The sequence below is a fragment of the Grammomys surdaster genome, unplaced genomic scaffold, assembly GCF_004785775.1.
Source record: "Grammomys surdaster isolate TR1022 unplaced genomic scaffold, NIH_TR_1.0 192, whole genome shotgun sequence".
NCBI classification, from domain to species: Eukaryota; Metazoa; Chordata; class Mammalia; order Rodentia; family Muridae; genus Grammomys; species Grammomys surdaster.
Genome location: NW_021604637.1, coordinates 3147798 through 3169700, shown reverse-complemented (window position 1 = coordinate 3169700; position 21903 = coordinate 3147798). Strand labels below are relative to the sequence as shown.

Genomic DNA, 21903 nt, shown 5'->3' with positions numbered 1-21903 from the left:
GGAGTCTCGGGTCAGCTGGACTATAATTCCCGCCATGCTCGGCTCCCAGCATGGTATCCCTTTCGCCATCTTATTTGTAGTATCGGCTAGCCCTAGTGTCCCACTTTTCCCATGATAGCGGTAGAATTTGGAGAACTACAAATCCCGTCGTGCTTTGCACGTGGTCGTCCTGGAAAGTAAAGGTGGTGAAAGAAGGAGGGAGAAGTGGGCGGGGTTCCTCTGGGAGAAGGAGGGAGTAAAAAGGAGGAGGAGGTGGGAAGAAGGGAGGGGAGAGGGAGGAGAGGAGGAAGGAGGAAGGAGCTGAGGAGGGATGAGAGCGGCGACCAGGGCCCGGGGCCGAAGCAGCGCGAGGCTAGGGGTGTAGGGGTGCTAAGACATCCCAACTGCCCCCACCCCCTTCCTGCCTCTGCTCCATCCTTTCCTTATACCCTCCCATTTTAGGAGTGGATTTATTCAAATTTTATTTAAATCCTTATATCTTGAGGGTCGCGCGTTTGAAGGGGGGAGGGCGGGGGCGCGTGCAGGCTGGGGGGGGGCGGGGCCGGAGCAGCTTCCTTCACCCCCCTCTGCGCGCCCTGTCTCTGTAGGTCAAGGGGCCGCAGTACAGGGGCGGACCCAGGGGAGGGGGGCAGGTTGCAGCGACCCCCCCCTCCCCGGGAACCGGCGGTGGGCGGGGTTTGAACCCCGGAAACGGTGGGGGGGCCCCTGGTCTTTCCCTGGACCCCTGGGCAGTTGGAGCTGGGAAGGGGCCAGTTAAGGGTCGGGGGCTTTGGGGAAAGGTGGGGGTGGGGAGCTGAGACTCATACCCGGGACTGAGTGGGGCCCGGGCAAAAAGCTGAGCACCCTGCGCCCGAGGAGCCCCCGTTGGCCTGGGGGGGCCGAGGGACTGAGCCCCCCAGAGCAGGACCTCCCCCTGGAAGGGCCGCGCCGCAGCCCGTGGGAGGGCCTCGCCCCCGGCGCTCCCCATCTCCACTCGCTGCTGTCCCGGCCTCCGCCGGAGGGAGGGGCCGAGCGCCCTCGGGGGGCCGTGGACCCCGGTGTTCTGAGCGTTCCGCGCCCCGCGCCGCCCGGCCCCCCCCGCCGCCGATGGCCGCCGACCCGCCGGGAGCTGCCGAGAAGGGAGAGATGGCTCCCGGGACACGTGTGAGGTGGGTTCATGCGGCTCCTCCTCACCCCCAGACCTGGGCAGCTCCCACTCCCATTCATCCTCAGCCTGGCCTCTCCCTGCCTTCCCCGCCCCCAGCCTCACCCTCCCTGTGCTCCAGACTCTTCTCCAACCTTCTTTCCTATAACCTCCAACCCTAGGGAAGTGGCCTTCCTTCCCCGACCCTGCTGCCCCTTGCAGACCTCCCCCTCCACCCCGCCTCCAGTCGCCGCCCTTTAGGCCCCTCCCCCGGAGTGCTGGAGGGCCCCGTACCCTGTGGATGGTCTGGAAGTCCTTGGAAAGGGAGAAGCCAGGGGGAAGCAGGTCTAAGACTGATTGGGAAGAGTCCCCCTCCAGGCTTGCTGAGTCCATGTGGGATTTCAGAGGATCTGGTTTCCATGGGCAGGAGAGCCCCAGGGATTCCAGACAATTAGGGATGAAAAGCAGGCCGGTAAGATGTGAATGGGGGCGGGAAGACCTCAAACCCAGCCCACCTTGAATTTTGTTGAAATGTTAGGGCAGCTTGTAGAATCCCAGGCAATCTGGGAGATTACCTAGGTTGCCTGAGGCATCCTATTGGATAACTTGGAGGAGAAGGACTTGTGTGGGGGCTGAGAAGGGACACTAAGCATTTCAGGGGTGTCAGCCTTGGAAGTTGAGAACACATTGGGTTATAAATGGAGTGGATCTGGTTAGAGTATCTAGGTTTGAAAGGTTTGGGTGACTAGTATCCATGAGAGAGAAAGGGGAGAGGGAGGAGTGTGGCGCTTACCCCTGGAATCTGGAGATAAATCTGTGAGGGAATGGAGGGTTTGGGTAACAGGTATGAGTTGGAAGTTCCCTGAGGTAATGCTACAGATAGGAAGCCCTTTCCAGGAACCTTGGCTTGGGATGTTAGAGGAGGGGCCTCAGTGTCCCTCCTTCCAGCAGGAGGGAATGTTAGAGGAGGGAGGTCTTGAGGGAGTGGCCCTCTGCTCAGGACACTCTAAAAGGCTGACCTTCTTTGAGGGTAGAAGTAGAAGCTCTGCCCCATCAGAGGTGCATTGAGGTTGCGGCCAGGAGACTCTTAGGCCAGACTTTGCAGGCCTTTCTGACCTTACCACCATCTGCCTACAGCCCTCGGCGTTGCTGACGCCCCCAATGTCGTCGAGCAGCCGGGGACCGGGGGCCGGAGCGCGCCGACGCCGAACCCGCTGCCGTCGTTGCCGGGCCTGTGTTCGAACTGAGTGCGGGGACTGCCATTTCTGCCGAGACATGAAGAAGTTCGGGGGGCCCGGGCGCATGAAGCAGTCGTGCCTGCTTCGGCAGTGCACCGCGGTGAGTCTTGACCCCCCACACCCAGTACGTGAAACCTTGGGCATATGTGCCCAGAACACCATCAGTAGTACTCGGCCTGAGTATTCTCTGGGTGTCCAGCGGCAGCTTCCCTGAATTTTCCTTAGGGGTGCCGTTTATACACTCACTTCTGTATTTCTTTACTGATTTGTTTAAATGTTAGACTTTTGCCTTTTTCGATAAGTGGGATATACACAGAAAAATCTGCTTCAGGTCTGTAGTAAGCTCAGCCCCTGCTGTCTGCCCCTGCCCAGGGATCTGTGTAAAAGGGGCCCCATCTCGCCCGGCAGTGGTGGCACATGCCTTTAATCCCAGCACTTGGGAGGCAGAGGCAGGCAGATTTCTGAGTTCGAGGCCAGCCTGGTCTACAGAGTGAGTTCCAGGACAGCCAGGGCTACACAGAGAAACCTTGTCTGGAAAAACCAAAAAAAAAAAAAAAAGGAAAGAAAAAAAAAAGGGGGGCCCATCTCTACCACAGGAGATAGCTTCTGCCTTTCTCAGGTCTTCACACACCTTCAGGTGTCTTGAAATTAAAGCCAGGACCCCCTTGTGACCTTGAGCAAGTCACTCTGAACTTCAAGTACTTTCTCTGTAAAATGTTTCTTTTGCTGAGTTACAAAGATTAGATAGTAGTATACTATGAATGTCCTATTGAAAGGCCCAGCCAGTTATCTGGGAAACATGGTTTCTTTTCTGCCTCCCTCATCCTTTCGGCAGCCTGGGGCTCCAGAATGGCCTTTCCCCAGCAGCCCGCCTTTCTTCTTCCAGCTCCTCTTCCTGCTTGCACTTTCACCCCTCAGCCCTTTCTCTTCCTTTGTCCCCCAGCCTCTTGCCTCACCTTCTGATACTTCTCCCTTGATCAAGATCCCTGGCTGTCAGCATCCCTGATATGATTCAGTGCTCCCATTGTTTTCCCTGAAGTCACATTGTCTGGAGACCGCTGCCTTTACCCTAGGACTACAGCAGCTGTGACTTTACCTGTTCCCAGGGACCTTTCCCAGTGGTCGCACTGTGGGCTCTAGAGTCACCCTTGGACTGCCTCCCTGAACAACCTGAGAATTACCCCCGACTACTGTCCGTCCTCTTTAACCCATCCAAGTGCTGTCATTTGCCGGTGGTCTCTTCCCCTTCAAGCCAGTTCTAAATCCTGTGCTAACAATAATAATGGCAGTAGCTGTGTCTCAACTCCTCCTGGGCTGTCTTGTTTTTCACAATGGTCTTGCAAAGGAAAGATCCCTCACCCTGTCTTATAGATGGAGAAGCAGTGAGGTTAAATCCATCGCCAAAGGTCATCCTGGCAATTTAAGTATCTGGGTTCTGAACCTACTTCGTCCTATAGCTGAAATGGAAGTCTTTTTTTTTTTGTTTTGTTTTGTTTTTTTTCGAGACAAGGTTTCTCTGTGTAGCCCTGGCTGTCCTGGAACTCACTCTGTAGACCAGGCTAGCCTCGAACTCAGAAATCTGCCTGCCTCTGCCTCCCAAGTGCTGGGATTAAAGGCACGCGCCACCACTGCCCAGCAACATGGAAGTCTTTACCCTCCAGCTTGGTTTCGAGGTCTCTGATGCCCCCTCTTTCCCAACAGCCCGTGCTCCCACACACAGCTGTATGCCTCTTGTGTGGGGAGGCTGGAAAGGAGGATACAGTGGAGGGAGAAGAAGAGAAATTTAGTTTGAGCCTCATGGAGTGTACAATCTGCAATGAGATCGTCCACCCTGGCTGCCTGAAGGTGAGATAACCCTGGGAACCAATCCTACAGCCTAGTAGGGGTAGACTATCAGGGAGCAAGGAGGCAGCCGTACTGTTCCTGGGCATATATATTTTGGAACTTTCTATCCATTATTTGGTCTCTTGCCTACAGATGGGAAAGGCCGAGGGTGTTATCAATTCAGAGATACCCAACTGCTGGGAGTGCCCCCGATGTACCCAGGAAGGACGAACAAGCAAGGTAAAGCAGGGGCTAAGATAGGGACAGGGTGGAAGATCCGGACTAGGTGGGGCCTCATCCCCAGCTTACACTTTCCAGGATGCAGGTGAGGGTCCAGGGCGCCGCAGGGCTGACAATGGTGAGGAAGGCGCTAACCTAGGGGGTGGATGGAAGCTGACAGAGGAGCCACCACCTCCACCACCCCTGCCCAGAAGAAAGGGACCCTTACCTGCTGGCCCTACCCCTGACGATGTGCCTGGGCCCCCCAAACGGAAGGAGAGGGAGGGGGGGAATGAGCCCCCCACCCCAAGGAAAAAGGTGAGCAGAAGGGGAAGGCTGGTTTAGAACATGGGATTCTGGGAGCTGTAGCCTGGTGGATGGGTTGGTTTTGGAGCCAGGTCCTATCTGACCTGGGAAGTGAGGCTGCATGGATTCCCCTAGAGGTATTTGTGAGTTGTAGCTGGAGCTGTAGATGGAACATACTCACTATCAAGAAGAAATACAAGCGAGGGGTAACTGGTACAGGCCAGGAATCTTTGAGAGACCTGGAGGATTAGGGAGGAGCAACAGAGCATGCTCAAACTACTACAGAGGCGGAGGGAAGGGCTCAGAAAAAGCCTGAGGGGGAAGAAGGGAGCTGAGGAGCATGCTCAGTAAGGAAAGACACTGATTACAAGGTTAGGTTGCTGAGCAGTCTTCCTAGGATGGGAGCTTCTGGGATTTGTAGTCCAAGAAGAGGACGGGGACCTTAGTTTGGTTGTCAGGGTCTCTAATGGGGTCTCTTTTCTCCCTGTATCTTCTTGCCCTGGTAGGTGAAAGGAGGCCGAGAGAGGCACTTGAAGAAGGTGGGTGGAGATGCCTGCCTCCTCCGAGGAGCGGACCCAGGCAGCCCCGGCCTTCTGCCCCCCAGGGTTCTGAATCCGAGCCAGGCATTCTCATCCTGCCACCCTGGGCTCCCTCCCGAGAACTGGGAGGTGTGCCGGGGAACCTCTTCCTTCCTCTCCCTCCCCCCTTCCATAATGGAGATTGAGACCTGTTCTTTCCTGCTCTCTTTGTCTTGCCCTACCCCTACATGGTCGCTATGGACCCCTGGGAGGAATTGGGTGGGAGAATAGCTTGGATCCAGGTCATAGGAACCCCTGATTTCCAGCAGCCATTAGAATAGTGTTGAGCCCAGAAAGAACCAAGTTTAAGTTTCTTGCCAGATCACTGATTGTTTATATGGTCTTGGCAACTTGCTATCTACTCTGGGCTGGCAAATGGCTTTTCTGATTTGTGAGATGAAGACAGTCTACTTTCTTTACCCCTTCTCCCATTTCACAGACAGTAAATCCAATGAGATATAGAAGTAATGGCTCCAGAGAGGTAAAAGATTGGCCCAAGGTCACATGGTAAAACTTGAATTCTGGTACTACTTTGTACTGGTAATCTGAACACAAGGTTTTGCCTGTCCAAATCCTTCACCAAATACCAATTTGTAACCTTGGACCAGTCACCTAGTCTCTTTGAGCCACACTCAGTTTCCTTGTTGAAAAGGAGTAGCCCACCCAAGTCGTCCCTTGAGTCAGAACAAGGATGCTCTACACCAAGACAGGCGGTGATTGCTGTTCCTACACTGGGCTTATCTAGTCTAGCTGTTCCATGTTGTAGATGGTCAAGCAGGTTCTTCTACTCCCCAGAACTGAAAAGGCAAGCCAGCACTTTACACACGTGCTGGGAGGTTCATGAGCCATTGACTGACCCACCAGGCTATCTGGACTTTGAATAGTGGCTTCACACTGTAGATAAGCAAGCTGAAGTCCAGTGATGGGTGGTTTGGGAACAACCAGGAACTTAGGCTGTGTCTCCCAGGGCTGTTCATCCTCTGCTGACTCCTCTTGGGTGGGTGGGTGGGAAAGTGCACTCTGGAACCTAGTACAGTCTTACCTATCTCTCTGCAGAAACCAAAGCCACCTATAGCTTCTGCTGAGGGCCCGGCAGTACCATCCCCATCACCACAGAGGGAGAAACTGGAGCGTTTCAAGCGTATGTGCCAGCTGCTGGAGCGGGTGCCTGATACCTCTTCATCGTCCTCGGACTCAGACTCTGATTCAGACTCCTCTGGCACATCACTTAGTGAGGATGAAGCTCCTGGCGAGGCCCGGAATGGGCGGCGGCCAGCGCGGGGCAGCTCTGGCGAGAAGGAGAACCGTGGGGGAAGGCGGGCTATACGCCCTGGCAGTGGGGGACCACTGCTCAGCTGGCCCCTGGGCCCTGCCCCACCACCACGGCCTCCACAGTTGGAGCGGCATGTAGTACGGCCCCCGCCTCGAAGCCCTGAGCCTGATACTCTGCCTTTGGCTGCTGGATCCGACCACCCTCTGCCTCGGGCTGCCTGGCTTCGTGTCTTCCAGCACCTTGGACCCCGGGAGCTGTGTGTCTGCATGAGAGTCTGCCGGACTTGGAGCCGCTGGTGAGTGGCCAGACAGGCCTGAGGACCATTGTTGCCACCATTCTTGCTTGCTAAGTGGTGTATTACAGGTCTCTGATTCTCTCTGAATCTTGGCCTTCTTTCTTGTGTCTACAATGTAACACCATCCTTTCATGGTTGCTGTGAGCTCACTTAACCCTCCTAGTGGCTCTGTAGAGAGGAGATTGGAGAACCAGGAATTTGAGTCTGGACCCTACGGCTCTAGACTATTCCCCTTTAGTGTTTATGTGTGTTAAGAGTTAGTATGTGCCAAGTTTTGAGGTCTGTCTTCTGGAATTGTCTGATTTGGTCCCAGTTTTCATTTGAGAAAACCTTTACAAGGTAGCCTTTGGCCTCTGAAGCAGCCATGGGTAGTTTGGGCCTCCTGAAGCAGCCACCCCTTCCTTCCTGACCCTCAGCCCCCAGTTGCCTCCTAACCTTGTTTAGAAATGCCAGTCACCCCTCAAAGCCTGTCTTCCTTCTGATCCTCTCCCAACAAGCTTTCTCTTCTCTCCCACAGCATGCTGTTCCCCTAATGGAGCACACAGAGGCCTTTGGCATGTGGACAAGCTTTCTTTATTTTCGAGTTCTCATCAGTTTCTGGGGTTGGGGACGCATACTTTGTATCGATTTTTATCTTCATATCCCCAGCATAGTACAAAGGCAGTATGGATAGACATTCAAGAAATGTTTCACTGAGTAAATTCAAGGTTTTCCCAGGACCCAGATGTCCATCACGGCTTCAACAATGTTGCCTCTCCAGCCCTCCTGAGGCTGAGGCAGGAAAAAAGCCTGAATTGGAAACCAGTCTTGGCTACATAAGATACTTTCTTCCCCCAACCACCCAAAGGTGGAGTTATCTTTGGTCACATCATAGCAGACCAGGAGGGGATGAGGCATACTGGAAGCTTGCTAGTCAAGTTAGGGGCTAAATTAAAACCCCACCCTTTTCCTTTGGGACAAGGTCTGGAGAGCTAGTACTTTACCTTTGGTTTTGTGGAGTCAGGGAGGCTGCTATGCAAGGAGCCAGAGGCAAATGCCTCTGATAGACTGTTTGCTCCAGTGAGTCTATGCCCTTGGGGTAGTTTTTTAACTTCCTCATGCCTTTCTTTTTCTTTTTTTAAATCCTACTTCCTTCCTTCTCTCTCTTCCCTGTACTAAGAATTGAACCCATGGCCTGGTGCATAGGCAGTCTTATAATACTGAATTATACCGTAAGCCATCCTTTTCTTTTTTCTTTTTGAGATGGAGTCTCCAGGTTGCCTAGGCTGGCTTTGTGATCCTTTACTCCACTGTAGCCAGGATTACAGGTCTGTATCAGCAGGCCTAGCCTCAGAGTCTTCATGTCTTCATATAAAGCCAGGATAGGTCTCACAGTTTCTGTGAGCTAGTACACCAGAACTGAATAGAATCCTTGGGTAGTGGAGACATCTCAGGGCCTTACCCGAGATCATCACTACTCACATGCTCATAGACACCCATTGAAAGACCAACATCTTAATCCTACCTGTGCTTTGGAAGAGTTCATAGACAGACTGCAGCATGGATGCAGTCACAGAAGTTGCCGAGGGTTACCACGCCCTCTGATAGAGTCTGGAAAGATGTTTGCCCATGTCTTTCACGCTAACTCTATGCTTGACACATGGGGTCCGGAAAGACCTGGTGCTGGAAGCGGACAGAGCGGAGAGGCCAGTGACTGCATAATAGTTCTCAACTTGGGTCCTGCAGCCTGGCCTGTGGCTTTTGTCAGTGGTGACTCTTAGCTTTTTTTTTTTTTTTTCTTCTTTTTTTATGGTTTTTTGAGATGGAGTTTCTCTGTGTAGCCCTGGCTGTCCTGGAACTCACTCTGTAGACCAGGCTGGCCTCGAACTCAGAAATCCACCTGCCTCTGCCTCCCAAGTGCTGGGATTAAAGACGTGCGCCATCACTGCCCAGTCTTAGCTTTTAAGGTCTCTCTTCTCACTTGTAAGTCTGGGATGTGTATTAATGTAGTTGGACCTGAGATCTAGGAAGGATTGGCTCTAAGATGCCCCTCTAGTTGAGAATACCAACATCCAAACTCAGTGTTTATATATAATCTACTCAATCTCTAGATGATTTATGGAATGCAATGCAAATGATATGTAAATATCTACTAAACTGTATTGTTTAGGGAATAACAAAACAAGTCTCCTTCAGTGCATAAGCAATTTTGGTTTTGAATGTTTCCATCGGTGGGTGGTGGAATCCTTAGATGAAGAACCTCAGGTACAGAAGCCCAAGTCCTATTTACCTTGTGGGATTTAATGAGGCTGTTCCTGCAGAGCACTCAGCAAAGTGCCTGAGGGTACTAAGCCTTCCGTAAATGGTGCCTTCAGGTGAGAAGAACCAGCTGAGGGCAGAGCAGAGACCTGCGGGGGGCCACAGTGGGAGATGTGTCAGGAAGCTCTGCCAGATCTGGCCACTGAAGCCGGAAGGGCGGGGATGGGTACAGATTGAGACTTTGGGAGGAGACAGGGAGACAGGGTTTTGCTGTGAACTCAGAACATCCTGCCTTAGTATTGCTCCTGGCTCAAGACCTTAAGGAAAGAGAAGTGGTACCTGGGCTTGGGGGTGCAGGTCTGTAATTCCACAGCTTGGAAGGTTGAGGCAGAAAGATTGCAACTTCCAGGCTAGCCTTGGCAATTTAGTGCACACTTGTCTAGGAAAAAGGACTAGGAGAGCTGAACAGTGGTGTGTACCTTCAATCTAGCACTTACGAGGCAAAGGCAGGACTACATTTGAAAAAGATGAAAAAGGGAAGCGCGGGGCTTGGGCAGAGAGCTCAGTCTATATCGTGAAGTCCTAAGTTTCATCCCTGGAACCCACGTAAGAGGCCACCATTGAGACAGGAGAATTCTTGGGGCTTGTTGGCCAGCCTGCCTAACCTGATCAACAAGCCCTAGTTCCAGGTAAAAGACCCTGTTTCAGAAAAGACAAGAGGGCCAGGGGGTAGTTGGAGAGATGGCTGCCTCATCAGCTAACAGCATGTCCTGCTCTTGGCAGCAGACAGGAATTTGGTGATGAGACTTAGCAGCAGAGCACTTGCTTCTCCTGGTCCTAGGTTCAAGCCTTTGAACTGCAGAAGACCAGCTTAGACTTGCTGACTCATTGGCTGTGAAGACTGATTGTGAATGTAACTAAATTTGTAACCCAGGAATCTGGATGGGAGATAGCTTGGGTATTCTTGAAGCTTGGGAATCCCAGAGGAGGAACAGACAGTTTCAGCAGAGAGAGAACTTAGGTTTGATCTCTTTGAGTCTGAGAAAAGCTGGTGAGCCAGTTGGAATCCACTACGGAGAACACAAGGTCTGGTGCTAATTTCTAAGTTTTCATCCTGGAGGGAGCAGATTTGATAGAGCCATGGTTCTCAACCTTCCTAATGCTGTAACTCTTCAATACGGTACCTCCTGTTGTGGTGACCCTCAGCAGTAAAATTATTTTTGTATGCCATCAATCCCAGCACTTGGGAGGCAGAAACAGTCCGATCTGTCCACCCTGCTGTACTGAGAGAGTTCCAGGACAGGGGGGACTACACAGAGAAACCTTGTCTTAAAAAAAGTTGCTACTGTTATAAATCCTAATGTAAATAAATATGTGAGGTTTATAGTGGTCTTAGGTGACCCCAAAGGGGCTGCAACCCGTGGGTTTCTGCTGTGATAGAGCAGAGACAACATAAGTACAAACTAGAGAAAGGGCAAGCCAAGAATCGGGGGTCAAATGGGGGGTTCTACAAAAAGAAAGGCTGAGGAAGGAAGGAGTGATGAGCAGCCGTAGGGGTTGGTGGGAGGTACAAGAGGTCAGGGACAAAAGGTGGCACTGGTTTTACTGTCAAGGCCTGGTAGGAGTATTTGCCTAATGTCCAAAAGATGGGTTCCATCTCCAGCAACACACATCTAAAACCTCGCTGTGCTTAGCGAGAGGAGGAGACAAAGGCAGAGTGAAAGGTGTCATCAGCAATGACTTGATGCATTGAGTCCCGCTGTGTCCCTGGCTTTTGAGAAGGCACCTGGTATTCATTGGCCGCTGAGGCAGTATTGAGTGAATGAGCATACATGAAGAAATGGGGTGTGGAAAGAGGGAGAAGAGGGTGTAGCCGGAGAGGTTGTAAGTGGGAGAGCAGGCAGTGGCAGGCTTTCCTGTCTGGTGGCTTTGATTATTTAGAACTGGGAGGCAGAGGGCAGGCAGGGAGGTTGTGGAGGAGGTGTTGATGTATTAGTAGACACTACCGTTTTCAAGAACGTGGGCAGAGGAGGAAGTAAGGAAGGGACTGGCACATGGTCAAGGCTGGCTGGTGGAGAATGGCGGACTGTGGTAGTGTCTGGAATCCCAGAGAGCCCTTCAAGGGAGATCTAGCTGAGATCTCCGCCCACGGTGACGCTCCGACAGCACTTAGGGCTGGCCCAGCTCTGTCCCCAGGAGGCTTCTGCAAGATGGGGTTTGAAACTGCAATGGTGGGTTTACAGGAGGAGGTTAGGGGCTTGGCTGCAGTCAGGAGGAGGATGTTTAGGCCTGCCTAGTCAAGAATTCTTGTGTGTTCTGTCTTGTGAGTGCTACTTGTTTCAGTGGCTTGGAAAGACATCCATGGCTCTGGGTCACCTCAACCAATTCCCAGTCTCATAGGGCTCCAGTGAACCCTTCTGTGCTGTTCTCTTTGTTGGGGTTACAAGCCTTTGAAGTCAACTCTTAACCCCATTTTATGGCTTGGGAAATGGAGGCCCAGCGAGGTCTCTCCAAGTGTGGAGGTGGAAGAGCTTATACTCTGCCTCTGGTTCTGCATCTGTGACTGTGCGTGTGGCCTGGCTACAGCCCTCTGGCCTTCCTGTGGCTACTGTGGTCTTCTTGGCAGCCTCATTCCTGCTTTTTCCCCATCAGGAGTCAAACTCCATCCACGTAATACCTATGGGTCCTTGAACGAGGCTTTGTTTCTGCTTTTAATTAGTTATTTGTGTATGTGTGTGCTTGTGTGAGTTATGTGCACCACAGGCATGCACGAGCATGTTGGATCCCCTAGAATGGGGCTTCAGGCAGTTGTGAGCCGCCATGTTGGCTCTGAGAACCAACCCGGAGCCCTCTACAAGGGTGCTAAGTGCTCTTTACTGCTGGGCCCTCTCTCTGGCCCTTGAGTTTTTGTTTTTTTTTTAACCTCCCTGGGCTTTATGTTTCTTAACTGTACAAACACGGTGATAATCACCTCGCAAGGGATACTGTGTGAATGCTCAGTGCAGAGAACAGACGGTGACATGTAGTAAACCTTGGATAAACACATGGTATTAGTCTGGTAGTCAGCAGCTCCATTGTGTTAAGGTGAATTGTCCTCATTCTTGCCTTCTCAGAGCTGCCATGTTGTCATGGTCCTGGGCAAGACCCTGCCTTTGTCCACCTTCCTCTTCATGGAGTAAGGCCGCTTTCTTCACAGTCTTATCTCGGGCCTTGTCTCGGTAGGATGTTCCCTTCCCCTTCTCTGAGTTGAGGTACCATGCCTTTACCATCCTGATTTTCCCCAGTGGTGTCTCTGCCTTCACATGCCTAGAGGAAGCTAGATACTCCTGTCAATAGGGCTTCAACAGTTGTTGGCTACCACACTGAGGTTTAATCCCCCTGTCTTGGAACTGACTGCAGTGGGGTGAGTTGGCTCTAGCCAAGAAATGATCGGGGAAACTTCCTGAACATGAAGGTCTAGAGTTGAGTCTTGATGGACCTGGGATGGGTGGCCTTCCAAGTAACACAGAATGTACCAGAATGTGTTGGCAGTAGACGCCAGTGGATGCCTAGATAGGCAGGTAAGTATATTTACAGTATACTGGCTTTTGCGGAATATAATACAGAAACAAAATTGGGGACCTGTGGGTACCCTTAAATTAGAATTTTCTTTCCAATGTGGACAGACTGGAAGGCCTTCGAGGAGTGGAGCTCCTGAGCCAGGACTCAAGGCTGGATTGAGAAGGGCTTTGGACATAGCAGGAGGTCAGAGTTCCAAGGGAGAAAGGTGGCAGGATGACGGGTCTGCTTCTGTGTTTTTTCTGCTTAGAACTGGAGAAATGTGTGTTGGTTGGTTGAGTGGAGGGAATGAAGAGGGGAGATTGGAGTGACAGAAAGAAAGAATGAAAGGAGGGCGTTGGAGGAAGGTGGCAGAGGACCTCTTTCAGATGGAAGTCTGGATCTGTAGCCTTCACTGAAATATATTCTAGCTGTGGAGTGTTGGCAAGGTTTTTTTGGGGGGTGTTTTAAGGGGGGAGTGTAAGGGGTTGGTGGTCGGTGTCTGTGTCTGTCTGTCTCTCATTACCCGTGGAGCAGGATCTTAGTATGTAGCCGGTGTAGACTTCAGCCACGTGATGCTCCTCTTTCTTGGCTTCCCTAGTGCTGGGACTGCAGGCATACATTCCCACACCCAGTTTGTGTTTGAGTCAGGCTCTGGCTCCACTGTCCAATGTGACCTCAAACTTCCTGGCCGAGTGATGATGCTCCTGCCTCAGCCTATTGAGAAGAAGCTAGGACTACCAGAATGCACTTTGTGACCATTTACCTGACCCTTTTAAGTGACAGTAAATCAAAACTAAACCTGTTAGTTCTGAAAAGGAAGTCTATCTGAGTGGCTATAGCACAGGCCTTTTTGCTCCCAGCACTTGGGAGGCAGAGGAAGGCGGATTTCTGAGTTCGAAGCCAGCCTGGTCTACAGAGTGAGTTCCAGGACAGCCAGGGCTACACAGAGAACCCTGTCTTGAACACACCCGCTCCCCCCCCCCCAAAAAAAAAGTCAATTGGGACCTTTGTGTCTTCAGTACCTTTCTAATACGTACCACTGGCTTAGCAGCTATTGTTTTTAGGTAGCCTACATCCATAGCAACCCCTGGTTAGAATGTAATAGTTTTCATTCATTGTATTTATTTATTCATTTGTGTGTGTGCTCGTGTGTATGTGTATGTAGTGTTCGAGAGTGAGGTGGGGTGAGGTGTCATCAGGCTTGGTGCCAGAACCTTTACCTGCTGAGCCTCTCGACGGCTTTTGGTGACGGTATAGACTGGCCTTTTAAGTTTCTTTCTTGGGGAGGAGATGTGGCATTAAGCAGATAACTGAAGAGTCTGTTCTCTTTCTACGTTTCTGTGGGTTCTGGGGATGGAAGTCAGGCCGGCTGGCAGGCCTACTTGGTGAGCAGTTCACTGGCCGAGCATCCCTGGCCCTTGTGTTGATTTTAAGCTTCCCGTTTGTGTAGACCACGGCTGTCTGCTGTTTGTCTTTTGTTTATGTCTTGGTTCAGATGGGATCTGGTAGCTGAGGCCAGCCTTGAGTCCTTGATTGTCCTGTCACCACCTCTCAAGTGCTAGAATTGCAGGCGTGTGCCACGGCTCCCAGCACAGCATTCGTTTTAAGTGCAGATAGAGGACGACTTGAGATAAGCTCAAGCCAAATATGGCGGCACAGGCCCGAAATCCGGGTGGAAGTAGAAAGAATCCCTCAAGGTCCTTTGTTGGTGGTGGTGGTTTGTTTTTTTTTTTTTTTTTTTTTTTGAGGCAGTGTCTCTCTACATTGCCCCGTCTATCCTGGAACTCATTATGCAGACCAACCTGGCCTCAGATCCCAAACTCACAGAGATCCACCTGTCCGAGCCTCCTGAGAGCTGGGATTAAAGGTATGCACCACCATACCTGCCTGGCCCACTTCAAATTCTAAAGTAGCCCAGACTAAATAGTGAGTTCTAGACCAGCCTGGGCTACAGTGTGATGCCCTGTATCACAAACAAAAAAGTTAAGCCCACGTTATGCAGAGAAGTAGATAGCGAGACTATTGGAGTTCAGTAATTCCTCCCTCAGCCTAAGACTCGCCCCTCTCAATCCGGTCCTGCTGCTCTGACTGCCCATTAGTTTAGTTTAGTGGGAATTCCCTGACTCATCTTTGAAATTTACTGAAGTAGAAGACCTTGGAGTTTTGAGGAACTTCAGTGTATCACAAGATGTTGACAGCTTCCTTTAGGAGAGCTGGGAAAAGGTTACTTGATAAAATATTTTGGAAGACTTCCACTGACTGCATGTTAGGCAAGTTGAGTCTTTTGTGTGCTGGACTCAGACCTGGTTACCTTTCTTCAGATTCACGTGTTTTACATTTGTTACTCTAGTGCCTAGGACTTACCCGGGCTTCCATAAACAAATGTGTAATGAATAAATACAAAATGGGAATGAGTTGTTGAAGTAGTTCACACTGGCTTGATTCATTTCGTCACCGTGTGTGCACTAACTGACCTGTGCTTTGCATCTGTCTTTTGTGTGTTGGATGCTGGGGATCAAGAAGTGAAAAAGGCCAGGTCTGCCCCATGCACCTTACATCCTAGTGGGGGAAACTATAATTTAACAGACAAAGTATCGGGGCTAAAGTTGAGCATTGGCTACACACATAGCAGAGTAAAGCTGAAAAGTGCCTGTGAACTGTCATAACTTAGTAAAGGAGAAATCAAGAAGCCCAGAGGAAGGCTTTCAGATCTCTTTGACATTAATTACATCAGACAGTGTGTATGGTGTTTGTGTGGCTATCTGGCAAAATGCTTTACTTCATTTGATCTTAGAGCAGTCCTGTGGCCCCTGAGTCATTATCTGTAGTTTATAACTGAAGTCTTTCTGACTTAGAGAAATGAGTGGACTTGCCTGGGGTCTTCCAGTTAGCAATGAGGTGTGGTCCTAATTTGGGTTGGAGGCCAGAAGATTGTTGTATTCCATGGGACAAGAGAGAACTGAGGTGTTTGTGGGTTCCTAGAGACTTGGGGCTTAGACTCTGTCTCCCCCCTGTGGCTGGCAGGTGCTACGACAAGCGTCTGTGGCCTAGAATGGACCTGAGCCGGAGGAAGTCACTGACCCCACCCATGCTTAGTGGGGTGGTTCGTCGCCAGCCCCGTGCTCTGGACCTCAGCTGGACAGGTGTCTCCAAAAAGCAGCTCATGTGGCTCCTGAACCGACTGCAAGGTAGGATGGTGTTGAGTCTGGACAGACGGACACCGAGGCGGCTGCTGGTAAGGGTCTAGCACCTGCTTCTTTCATTCTAGGCCTGCAGGAGTTGGTGCTTTCTGGGTGCTCCTGGCTCTCTGTCTCTGCCCTGGGCTCCGCCCCACTGCCGGCACTGCGGCTCTTGGACCTCCGCTGGATTGAAGATGTTAAAGACTCCCAGCTTCGGGAGCTGCTGCTGCCTCCACCAGACACCAAGCCAGGTTTGACCACCATGATCATCTGTAGATGGGTTAGATAAAGTGGAGGTGTGGGCCCTGGAGCCTCTTCTGACAGGCTGGGGTCAGAGTAGTTAATAAAGGAATAGAAGAAGGCAGGAGTTTGAGTGGGAACTAAACTTGGCCACATCTCCTTCACTTTTCCTACTGTGTGCTTTGAACTAAGTCTTATTAAGGGTAGGTTCCCTCAGGAGTGAGGAGAAGGCCGGGTGACAGGTAATGGCACTCTCTGGACCCAGTTGTGTCTTCATAGCAGAACCAGGAAAACCCTGTGCTTTACCTGTGGCTCCTAGTACTGTGAATAAGGACCACTGGTTTTGTTTTCTGTGCCCAGGGAACTCATCCCCTGTGCATGTTGGGAAAGCGCGCTCCTGCCGAGTTCACGGGGCTGGCTTTAATTCTCAGGTTTTGTTCTGTAGCCTTGACTTCCTTGGGGGCTGTGCTGCTCTCCTCCTCAGTGTCGCCTGTGCACTGCTATTCCGGGTTCACCAGACTTCTTTGCTGTGCTGGTTGATGGATGCCTGGGCTGGCTTACTACTGCCTTATGCCATCCCTGGATTTTAGCTGTTTCAGCCTTCTTGCCAAGTTCTCTCCAGTCCTGGGGCCTTTTGCCTTTCCTGATCGTCTCTGCCTCTTAAGGCTGTCTCCTCCTCCGTCTAACTAACAGTGTCCTTTTTAGAAGTATTTCTTTAGAGGGAAGATACCACACTTGCAGTTTTTAGTCTTTTACTTCTGTGAAGCCATGAATTCATGGTAAGAGGTTTCCATTTCTGTTCCGGTGGGAGTCTAAGCAAAGCAGAGAGCTGGGGCTTCAGCGAACCTAGAGTCTTCCATCTTTGCTGTCTTTCTTCTGATCATTTGTTTTCTTCCATTCCAGGAAGCTCTCTCAGTTCTGAGATTATTTAACATGGTTGGATTTCTCACTCTTAGGACATACACTAACACCCCCTGCCCTTCTTCCCACAAGTTGTTTTTTTTTTTTGGGGGGGGGGGGGGGTTTCTCTGTGTAGTCCTGGCTGTCTTGGAACTCACTCTGTAGATCAGGCTGGCCTCGAACTCAAATCCGTCTGCCTCCGCCTCCCAAGTGCTGGGATTAAGGCGTGCGCCACCACTGCCCGGCTTCCCATAAGTTCTAAATGACGTTTCTTCTGGTAGACTGAGCTGTGGCCAGTCTGTAAATGTGCGCCCTCTCTAGCTGTGAGCTCCTCCTAGTCATGTGGAGTGGTAGAGCTTGCCGAGTTGAATGCCCACAGAGGCAGCGCTAACAGAAGCTGTATGTTTTGGTGTCACCCCTTAGGGAGCAGTACCCCTAAGTACCCCTGGTGTTGCTGTTCATTGTCAGGGTAAAGTAAGTATGAGTTTTTCTAGAAAATCTCTGTATCCAAATTTCTACATTAAAATGTTCTTCTAGTGGCTGGAGAGCTGGCTCAGTGACTGTTCTTCTAGAGGACCTGGGTTTGAATCCTAGTACCCACATGTTGGCTCACAGCCATCTGTAACTCGGTCACAGAGGATCCAACACCCTGTTTTGCTTCCTTGAGCACTGTACAGATGTGGCATATATGTAGGGAAACACCCATGCACTTAAAACATTTAGCCAGGCAGTGTGGTGCATGCCTTTAATTGAAGCACTCAGGAGTCACAGGCAGGTGGCTCTCTTAAGTTCAATGCCAGCCTAGGCTACAGAGCAAGTTCCAGTTCAGAGAAACCTTTTCTCTCCCCCCCCCCCCCAATAATAGTAAGATGTTCTCTCTGTTATTCCCTGTATATAGGCCAAGCTTGTGTAGTGATGCAGTGGCCCACTGTGTAGTCCCAGTGCTTCTGAGCCAGAAACAGAGGCAGTGAGATACATGAGGCTAGCCTGAGCTAAACATTAAAATTCTGTCTTAAAAACAAATTTTAAATTAAAAAATTTTAATGGGAGCCTAGTTGTGCATTCTTGTGATCCTAGGGACTCAGGAATTTGAGGCAGGAGAATCAGGAATTCAGGGCAAGCCTAGGCAACTTTGAGACACTTGTCTCGGAAGGTAAATGAGAACACAGCTTAGTGGAGAGGGTTCACCCCACGTGCATGAGGTCCTATGTTCCGTGCGTGCGCGCGCGCACACGTACACACACACACACACACACACAGAGTTTAGCACTATGCAGATGCCACACGCCACAGCACATTTTTGGAAGCATCTTGGGCTGTGACATCTGGTGATGTTTTTCTCAGAGCCAGGCTAGTGGCTGGTAAGTGGCGATGGTAGTGCGGTAAGACGTGCTGACAGTGTGAGTCAGCCCCAGCCTGGGGCCCTGGCTCTGAGCGCTTTGTAATCAGGTGCTCTTGAACAGGTGACTTTGTGATCTGACCCTTGGTGTTCTCTCTCTCTCTCTCTTTTTTTGTTTGTTTGTTTTTCGGTTTTTCTAGACAGAATTTTTCTGTGTAGTCCTGGCTGTCCTGGAACTCACTCTGTAGACCAGGCTGGCCTCAAAGTCAGAAATTTGCTTGCCTCTACCTCTCAAGTGCTGGGATTAAAAGCGTGCGTCACCACTGCCCGGCCCGTGTTCTCATCTATCTGTAAGCAGAGGTGATCAAATAGAGGCTTGGCTTTCTTTTTAAAATTTTTATTAGTTTAAATTATATGTATATATTTGTGTGGGGGTATGTTCACATGAATGCAGGTACTTACATAGGCTAGAGGTGTCAGATACCCCCGGAGCTGAAGATACAGGTGGATGTGAGCCGTCTGATAAGGGTCCTGGGAATTAAACTCAGGTCTTCTGGAAGAGTGGTATATGTGGTTAACCACTGAGCCTCAAGGCTCGGCTTCTTAAAGTGTAGTTAAAGGTTCAGCAGTGTTATCACAAGATTATTTGGAAGAAAAGTAAATCTAAGCTCTTGGGCCTCATGCAGTTCTGGGTCTGCTGCAATTCTGGGGTGGGGCCATCCATCCATCTCAGGGACTTAAGCCAGTAGTGTGGGGGTTAGGAGGACTCTGAACTCTTTCTCCCCGAGATAGGGGAGGAGGAGGAGGCCTCTGGACTCATTCTGCAGTGGTTAGCAGTCCCGTGAGCATAGGTCATCCTCCCATCAGGGTTTTGTGGACAGAGCCACTTGTGGAATGTAGCCTCAGTGTTTAGGGATCTGGTTAGGTTTGAAGCAAAAAACAATGGCGGGCCTCAGAGAGATCAATGTTGTATCAGGGACTTAGCCTGGCCTCGTTAGTTTCATATTGCTGTGATGAAACATGAGGTCCCCAAAGGACTTCGGGGAGGAAAGGATTAATTTCGTCTTACAGCTTATATAGTTCATTATGTAGTCAGGGCAGGAACTCAGGCAGGAGTGAGGCAGAGGCCATGGAGGTGTGCTGCTACTGTCTTGCACTCAGTGGCTTGCTCAGCTTGCATTTGTTACAGTATTCAGGTACCTGCCCAGGATGGCACTACCTATAGTAACCTAGGCCATTTCATATCATGAATTGAACATTAAATGAACATAAAAGAACATTCCCTCACAGACTAGCCTGCAGGCCAATCTGGTGGAGGTCATTCTTGAAGTTGACATTTTCTTCGCAGATGAAGACACATTAGCTTGTACCAAGTTGACAAAACAACAGAACAAAAAGCCTAACCCGCATACACCACCAGGAAATTTCGGAAAGATACTATTCCATTTGTGTTTGAGAATGGTTTCCTTGATACCAGAAAGTAGATCAGGCATTGTAGCACTCGGGAGGTAGAGGCAGGAGAATTGTTGCTAATTTGAGGCCAACTAAGTCTGCACAGGCAGTTGAGTCCAGCCAGAGTTACAGAGCAAGGGTGTGGGGAGGGCATCTGCAGTCAGACCTGGGTCTGGTGGAGAAGGAACCACGGGAGTTCAAGCAAGACTGTTGAGTCAGCACTGCGACCTCAGTAGTCATGGGGTGGGGGTGGGGGTGCTGTTTATTGGATAATGGGTGAAAACATCAAGGATCCTACTAGGGACAGAGCATTTTGAGCAAAAGTTCCTGCTTGCTTGGAACTGACGTTTTTATGGAGGGAGGAAAGGATCCAGAAGGAAAAATATATACAGTGTATCAGATCCTGGAGCTGGGGGCTTAGGACTGAGGAATGCTGAGACTGAGAGCTCTCCAGGGAGGCTTCCCTGAGGGGGTAGGAGCAGGTCAGATGAGATGCCATTCGGTGCTGTGGGTGTAGTGAGAAGCCAGTCACTTGGAGCAGCAGCAGCAGCAGCAGGGGGGACTCATTGTTGGGAGCAGGTGTGGAGCAGATAATGAAGAGCATGAGGGTCAGCTAGGAGGGGCCCACTAATGCTACTTTATCTGCCTAGGGCAAACAGAGAGTCGAGGTCGACTGCAGGGGGTAGCCGAACTTCGCCTAGCAGGCCTGGAGCTCACTGATGCCTCCCTGAGGCTCCTATTGCGCCATGCTCCCCAGCTCAGTGCCCTGGACCTGAGTCACTGCGCCCACGTTGGGGACCCTAGTGTCCACCTCCTCACGGCTCCTACTTCCCCTCTCCGAGAAACACTGGTGCACCTCAATCTCGCTGGTAAGTGCGATCCCCTGTCTGCCTTGCTTGCCTGGTGGAAGTACCCCCTGTCCACCCCCTGCTACCTACTCACCTGTCTAGTCTCAGCTGCCATTGTCTCATCCCCAGGGTGCCACCGCCTCACGGACCACTGCCTTCCACTGTTCCGTCGATGCCCACGTCTTCGCCGCCTGGACCTACGCTCCTGCCGCCAGCTCTCGCCTGAAGCTTGTGCCCGGTTGGCGGCTGCCGGGCCCCCCGGCCCCTTTCGCTGCCCGGAAGAGAAACTGCTTCTCAAGGACAGCTAGTTGGGTGCCTGTGCCTCCTTCCCCCAGGACTCAACAAGAGAACCTGGACCTCTTGCCTTCATTTCACCCCCTGTTGGGAGGCCAGGTTATTTTCTTCATGACTTGGCACTCCTCAGTTTAATGACTTGGGATTCCTGCCCAGGGACTTGAGCCAGCCTTCCCTCTCTCTCACCTGCACTGATATCTCTGGGGGTCTTTGCTTCCCATCTCTCCCTTTCACCTGCTTCATTGTCCGTCCCCTTGGGGGAGTGGGTCAAGAGGTACTGGGGAGGTGCTGAGCCAAAGGGATGGTGGGGGAGGGGCGGTAAAGGTGCAAGTCTTAGGTAGGGACAAATGAGGTGACATGGTATCTTGCACACAGGATACTGGGGGCTGGGGGAGGCGTTAGATGGGTGTGGGGAGGGCAGAAATCAGACCAACAAGGGTTCAGGGAACAAAGACCAGTTGGGTGGGATGGGGGGCCAAAAAGGGAAACCAGAAGAGCAATTGGGGATCCGGGTGACAAGATAGGGGGCTCTACAAGCCAGGAAATGCCAGGACTTGGGGCTGGGAGAGGAACAGATGTGGGGATAGTACCCTCTGTGTGTGGTTACTTCTCTCCCTTTCCCTCTACCCAGATTTCAGTTTTCCCCAACCTTGACTCCTTGAACGTCACTGAAAATGGCAGCTATTGCAAGGAGTAGGGGCCGTGGGTCTACCTGCTGTTAAGCTTGGTGGCCCAGGGGAGTGGTGAGGGGTAGCCCAGACCCCTGCCTGGCTCTCTACACAATACTTGAACATTCATCTGTACTGAAGTGTTACTTGAACCGGGGGAATCTCGGACTTGGGGGAGTGTGATGTGAGGGGACCAGCTTGACTGAGACTGGGCTAGTGGGTACCCAGTTTGGACTGTCCCACCCCCAGCTCTCTTGCTTTACTGTCTTGAACAGCTCCACCCTTCCGACCTGAGTTGGGGGTGGGGGAATGTCAGCTTAAAGATGGGCAAGATGGGACTCCTTCAGTT

General features: G+C 51.2%; 1 protein-coding gene across 3 annotated transcripts; it reads left to right on the top strand.

Annotated features, from left to right (window-relative positions):
- The first annotated feature begins 783 nt into the window (after positions 1–783).
- Fbxl19 (F-box and leucine rich repeat protein 19) lies at positions 784–21892 on the top strand. Of its 3 annotated transcripts, none has more exons than XM_028769410.1 (11): positions 784–1148; positions 2261–2461; positions 4063–4206; positions 4339–4425; positions 4504–4722; positions 5217–5378; positions 6345–6856; positions 15659–15822; positions 15903–16064; positions 20395–20613; positions 20722–21892. In XM_028769410.1, exons 2-11 carry the CDS (start codon positions 2285–2287, stop codon positions 20898–20900), a joined length of 2025 nt encoding a protein of 674 aa, XP_028625243.1. In that variant the 5' UTR covers positions 784–1148; positions 2261–2284; the 3' UTR covers positions 20901–21892. The 3 variants fall into 3 exon arrangements, with proteins under 3 accessions (XP_028625243.1, XP_028625245.1, XP_028625246.1); XM_028769412.1 differs by having other exon boundaries at positions 1091–1148; positions 5217–5249; positions 20722–21232; XM_028769413.1 differs by lacking the exon at positions 20722–21892 and adding an exon at positions 17377–17427 and having other exon boundaries at positions 1091–1148; positions 20395–20420.
- Positions 21893–21903: the final 11 nt, after the last annotated feature.

Bases quoted from the DNA above. Each gene is read 5' to 3' on its own strand.
- Fbxl19 (XM_028769410.1), top strand. From the start codon at position 2,285: ATGTCGTCGAGCAGCCGGGGACCGGGGGCCGGAGCGCGCCGACGCCGA. The intron at 4,207-4,338 runs GTGAGATAACCC...TCTTGCCTACAG, and splicing joins TCCACCCTGGCTGCCTGAAG to ATGGGAAAGGCCGAGGGTGT. The intron at 4,426-4,503 runs GTAAAGCAGGGG...TACACTTTCCAG, and splicing joins AGGAAGGACGAACAAGCAAG to GATGCAGGTGAGGGTCCAGG.